General features: G+C 38.7%; 1 protein-coding gene across 5 annotated transcripts in view; it reads right to left on the bottom strand.

Moving 5' to 3' along the window:
• Positions 1–300: 300 nt before the first annotated feature.
• fgf13a (fibroblast growth factor 13a) overlaps positions 301–6,000 on the bottom strand; it is a 95,063-nt gene continuing 89,363 nt past the window's right edge. For 4 of the 5 annotated variants that reach the window (XM_080465187.1, XM_080465186.1, XM_080465189.1 and 1 more), the window contains one exon: positions 1,529–1,875. In XM_080465187.1, coding sequence (XP_080321313.1) covers positions 1,739–1,875 — 137 coding nt within the window. In that variant the 3' untranslated portion in view covers positions 1,529–1,738. Of the gene's footprint in view, positions 1,876–6,000 lie in introns of all 5 variants that reach the window. The other variant, XM_080465185.1, reaches the window with a different exon arrangement.

Below are 6,000 nucleotides of genomic sequence, written 5' to 3'. Positions count from 1 at the left end.
TCTCCCATGCAACAGATAGGTTCACCTAATACAAACCACCTCCAGAGGAAACCAAGAAAGGAAAGTCTCCCAGAAGCATGTGCCAGAAATAACTTATGTAGCTGTAGGGAAGAGTACATAGCCCACAAAAAGGGGTCCTTTTTGTACACATTTGTGTTTGTACATGCCCTGTGCAAGAAAGGGAAGATGTTCCTTTTTTTTTTCATCATTTTTTTTTCCACTTTTACAAATATGACATGTCCTATAAAATGTTAAGCCACCTAAAAGTCCACAGTATTCTTTTTTTTTTTTTTTTTTTTTAATATAGAAAATATTGTCACCACAAGAAGTTACTCAAACACATAACAAGCATCCTGGGAAGGGTTTTTCCATCATTTCTGTGGTGAATCGTATCAGTCAATAGATGTTGACAAAAAAGGAAGGCTTGGGGGGTGGGGGGGGGGGGGGGGGGGGTCAAAACGAAGGATGACACAAGCACAGAGGGAGGAAACAGATCACGAGGACAAGAGCTAGAGACATTATGACACAGTGGTGACAGGAAAGGAAATGGGGACACAAATATTGTTTCATACCTTGGCCATTGAGCATATCAGCAAAAAGCACAACATCAAGCACGCTGCCAACTCCAACGTGTTAAAAATCACTTCCTTTGTCAATTTTTCTTCTATTCACAAAATCCTTGCTTTTTTCCATCAAAGATGTAAAAATAAAAAAAAATAAAAAATAAAAAAAATCCAGCTTTGCCTCTACACTGGCTCGGTTTTCAGCGGCTTAAAGGGACACTCTTTCGTTCTGTCTTTGGTTTGCTGGAACCCATTTCAGTAAAGAAAATAAAACAAAAAAACAAAAAAACAAATACTGAACAATGGCAAGGGAAGAGGACAAGAGGAGACAGAAAACATAAAAACCAGTTATTAAATAAAAAGCTCAGCTAATTCAGAAAATTAGCAAAAATCAAGGTGCAGCTGTGGCATCTCTGGAAAACAAACAAACAAAAAATCTGCAAGAGAGCCACACTGTCCCTTATATTTCAGGTCAGTTAAACATAGGCTTCATTTTCCCATGCTAGAGAGCTCAATCTCTGAGCGTGTGCACTAGGACGCAGGAGAGCTACCATCTGGCTGGCCACAGTCCCAGTAGCGGTAGACTGTGCCTCACCAGGGAGTTTATAGGCTTTGTATTCACAGAAGCATGGATGAGACAAAGATCAGGGCTTGTACTGTGCCACTGCAGCCTCGTCGACCAGCATACCGGCCGCCCTGAACACCTGCATGTCTCACTCGCTGTCCTCGTCTGACAGATGCACGTGTGCTTGATGTCTGCAAGACCTAAATAAACTTTTTGTCCACAGGAAATAAAGTTAGAAAGAAATATAAAGATGAACTAACTCATATGCATTATCATAGTGACTAAGATAGTAAATAAATCTCAAGCCCAAAACAAAAATTCTAAATTGTTTTTAAGTCCAACATGGTCTATGTGCTAATTGTTTTTGTTTTTTTTCCCCACTGTTTTTTTTTTTTTCTTTAACCGTTGATGCTGATTTAAGGGTGATTGACTAGAATGGATTTTTAACTGTAGTTTTTTTGAGGGTGTTTGGATGTTGATGTGTGATTTGTGATTTGTTGTCTTAGCTAGTCTTGAACCGCTGATCGGAGAAACAACTCTGCTTGGATTCATGCTCTGTTAGAGGTAAGGTTTCGTGGTTCGGCCCCAGGCCTGGGTTTGGGCTGTTGGGCTACGTTGACTCGTTCTGGCTCACGGCTTTTCCTCCGTTGAGGACAGCTGAAGCACTCCGACTCTTGGTGGGCGTGCCGCTGCCAGAGCGGGAGAACTCTGTCAAGTCATGAAGGGATGGCTCTCTGTACATCGCCACTGTGGAAACACACAAGAAGTCCAAGTGAGGTAAAGTGACATTTTATATTTTTAAACATTAAAGAAGTGACAACTGAGAGCAAGACCAGGCATTCACGGCTTTTAACAATTTGACATCATCTGAGTATGCATTTACTCAGCTTCTGGAATACACTTTTCATCTGCTGTACAGCGGGGGCGTGATGATCTATGAGATTTAGGCCAGTTTTTCCAATAGAAACTTCTTAAATACTCCTCCAACTGGTAGCAGGTACTTTGGATCATTAAATTGTTGAAGAAACAATTTGCTTGGAAGCCTTCATCTGTAGTGTGATTGAATGTGTGTTGAAATGGATAAACCTCTAAAATGTACTAAGGAAATCAATTAACCATCTTTCAAAATAAAGGTCAAGTAACACACGCTGTCTCACATTCCTATACTTCTGTTCATTCTTCCTCTGGTTTTCTCAAAACACGCAACCTAACATCAGGTTCATCCCAGTCAAATATGAGCTCATCCAAAAATAACTCATTTCCAAATGCTGCTCCTTTGTGTCCATGTTCGTTTGTCGCTTCCTTTCCAAACTGTCTCTTTCTTTGAGCTCGAAAATGGCTTCTGCCATCTCACTCCTCGTGCACTCACACTACTAAATATCTTCTCAAGGGTCTTACTTAACCTGTCCTTTCTGTTTATTGCTGGCAGTTGAAACTTCATAATCTAAGTTGAGGTCTTTGGGTCTGGAAATGTTGCAGTACAAGTGAGAATTCGCCTAACTCATGGCATTTTAATGCTTTCAAAGAAACGAAACAAGCATCTCAGGTGACAGCCATCCAGCAGCCATTGTGGGAGAGTTTGAGTTCTTTGAAAACTCTCTTAGCTTGTAGTTGAAGAGGAATCCATTTGCAATGGTAACTAACAGTGCAAGTTAAAAAGTAATGAAGTCATGGATATTTCATGACAGTGTGAAAATAGAACTAGTTATGATTGAGGTTTACATTGAGTTCAGTAGTGCATACAAGCATCAACTAAAAGCAGTTAGAGCGGCTTCAGAAGCAAATTAATGAAAATATGGAAAAGTCAACAACATATGCATTCTTTGTCCATGTCACCTAAAAGTCATTATTAACACCACACATTTCTGTATTAATAAGGTGCTATTCCTTTATATAACCAGTTTTATATTTTCCTTAAATTAATTCAAGTCCATAGGTACAATTTACATTTAATGATATGCTACATGTTACTGGAAAAAAAAAAGTTTACCTAATGATCAAATACCTTTATATTTTGACATTTTGGAAATTTGTCTTACAAATCTTTCAACTGAACCTTCACTACATAGTCCCTGCAATCTGCTGAATCCCAAGATCTTAGTAGATTAGCTTGGTGGTGAAGAAGAAGTAGAAAAAAAATTTAATAAAAAAAAAAAAATCACATATTCACAGCATGTCATTATAAATTCAAGAGTTGCTAGTGCTTTGGCTTTGCTGTGTGTGCAGCATCAGTCCAATATGCATCTCAGCAGCCTTTTTGGAGAAAAAAAGAAAAAAAAAAATCTGTAATCTGAGGTTCACAGTCTTTGGTTTCAGGATGTTGTCAACATTCTTCTGCCTAGAATGCTATTTGATGTTCACTCCTCAGGGAGTCTATGGCTGAAACAGCAAATGCAGGCCTTCAGACGCTTCACTGAGCCCAGCATTTTTACGTTACAGCAGCAATCCCGAGACAGGCCTTGTGTGCACGCATCAATCATCGACAGGATGTTGCTGGGAAACTGCTAATGATTAGTGCCAGCCTTGGTAGTGACAGCTCGATGTATGATTATAATGGTGGGTGACGGACCTCAGGATTATGGCGTCACCTCCACACGACAGCTGCGTTTCGTTTTTAAACAATAATCCTTGAACGACAACTAACAAGCTTGTAAATTTCCAGACTTTCACTGACAGACCAAACCTGACAGACTACACACTCTGGAGAAAAAGGCAGCCATTTGTCTTTTTTTATCGGGACTTCCCAGAAGAATTTCAAGAGAATCTTTTTCTGTTTTGGACTGAATGACACGAGGTGAACTTGATCCATCCAGAGGAAGACAGAATGAGAGGATGTGGCCGGTCTAAACGAACTGGAACAAGAAGAGAGGGGCGTAATGCCTGGAGGAGATGCCATTGTGAATGCTAAGACAGCTTCCTAATTGCACCCTGTACCACCGCTGCTTCTAAATCTATATGATATTCTGGAACACATTTATCATTTATTTCTCTGAAAGCTCTCGCTGAATAACTCGCTGAATGTGAAACTTACAAATACAGAAAAAATAGTTTTTTTTGTATTGTAGTTTGGATATTCCAGGAAGACATTTTACTTTTTCCTATTTTTTTTGATTTTCTGCTCCTCTTCAGCAAACTGCTCAATCTGGTTTGAGATGCTATCAACCTCAGGCAGTCAAGGGCAATGGTCTCTGTCATCTGTTAGAATTACTGTCTCAACCAACCTCATATTCATCCTTGTTGTTCACTTCTTTTCTTTCTGAGTATTTCTCTCTCAGCAAAAGCGTGGCAATCATTCTCTGGCTAATGCCTTTAAGTGTGCTCGAGACCCCCTGGAATGCCCGGTAAACGAAAGTGAAAAGCTATTATGGTGATCTCAGAGGGCAGATATGGACTCTTAATACGATACCACCTGGAGAAGTGTCACTAAAGATGCATAGAGTTGAAGTAGCCTTTTATCAAAAGTAAAAATAAAAGAAATAAAAACGCTCCATATCAGACGGTCAGCACTATAATTTCTGATGGACTACTGAATGAGTGGACTGATCGATGTTTAAACACAAATAAATTGTGTTTTTTGTTGAAATTAAAGCTGCCAGGCAATATTTTGAATGGTTGTTGAAGTGTTGTGGCTTTTTTCTCATTTATAAATAAACACTGGGATTGTTATTAAAACGTTTCTCTTATAAACAATGAAAACATGTCGAATTAAAGCGCACGTTATTCTATTCGATTTTGAAATATTGGTATCAACATTTATATGTTTGTCACACAGCGTTGCAGACACAAACTTGTCAGTGTTTCATACACTCTTGTATGCAGATTACAGCAGGGATGGGAACATTGATTTTTGTGAGGAACCTAATTATGATGGCGTAATTCTACGACATGGATATAATGGATTTATGGTTCCCATTTTTATATCATGTAAATTTAATTTTACACTTCAAATATGATGATTTAAATAGGAAAAGGTTCAAATGTGGTCAGAATGACTTTCCCCTTCTGAGAAGATATAAAACCAATATTGTTTTAATTTTTGGAAGTGATTTTGTGAGAACCGAGATGGAGGTCTCTATTTGACCATGTCTGGCCTATAGTCTCCCGTATCTTCAGCCTCTTCTTTGCACAGATCTCCTGCCTCTTTAATTTAGCTCTTACTATCTTTGCTGTCACGCTGTGATTCCGCCCGCTTCTTTCCGTGTGTTATCCTCAGTGTCATCCAAAACATTTGAGATTTTAAGTCCTTTGAATAGCTTGTTAACTACGGCCAGCTCCTGTAGCAGTACAACGGACATCCATTCGGTCAGGTTTCCACCATCCAACACCAACGTAATCTTGTTTTTGAGGCCTCAGTACTGTTAATCGGGGCTTGGCAAAAACAATGGGAGCTGAATTTTAGACCCCCAATGTAAGACACCTATTTTTTTCACCTATTTCTAGGAAGAAAATATACTGGTGAAAAGTTTAAAGATTGACATATTTGGCACAGGCAGCTTTATACACAATAGTTCACACAGCAAATATATAAAAAATAATGCAGCTGTATCAACGGCCATACATGTAAAGTAAAACAGTCACGTACTGTATGTCACATAAGGGATTATACTATAATATAGAGGTGTAATGGAGAGCATAAACATAAAAAAATCATGTTTAGTGTCAAAGGTAAGGCTGGCTTTAGTCGTAGAAATGTTAATGTGAATGCAGAAATAAGATGATTGTAACTATATAAAGAACTAGACAACAGATCTAGACTGTACTCAACAATCACCAACTTCAAGGAAAAAATATTTGCTGCAATCCTTTCATTTCTTACTGAGACTAAAAAGAAAATGAAAAAAACACAGCGCTCTGCTTTTGTCTCTGAGACAA

Source organism: Lipophrys pholis (genome assembly GCF_963383615.2).
Source record: "Lipophrys pholis genome assembly, chromosome: 6".
NCBI classification, from domain to species: Eukaryota; Metazoa; Chordata; class Actinopteri; order Blenniiformes; family Blenniidae; genus Lipophrys; species Lipophrys pholis.
This window is presented reverse-complemented; position numbering and strand designations above follow the sequence as displayed.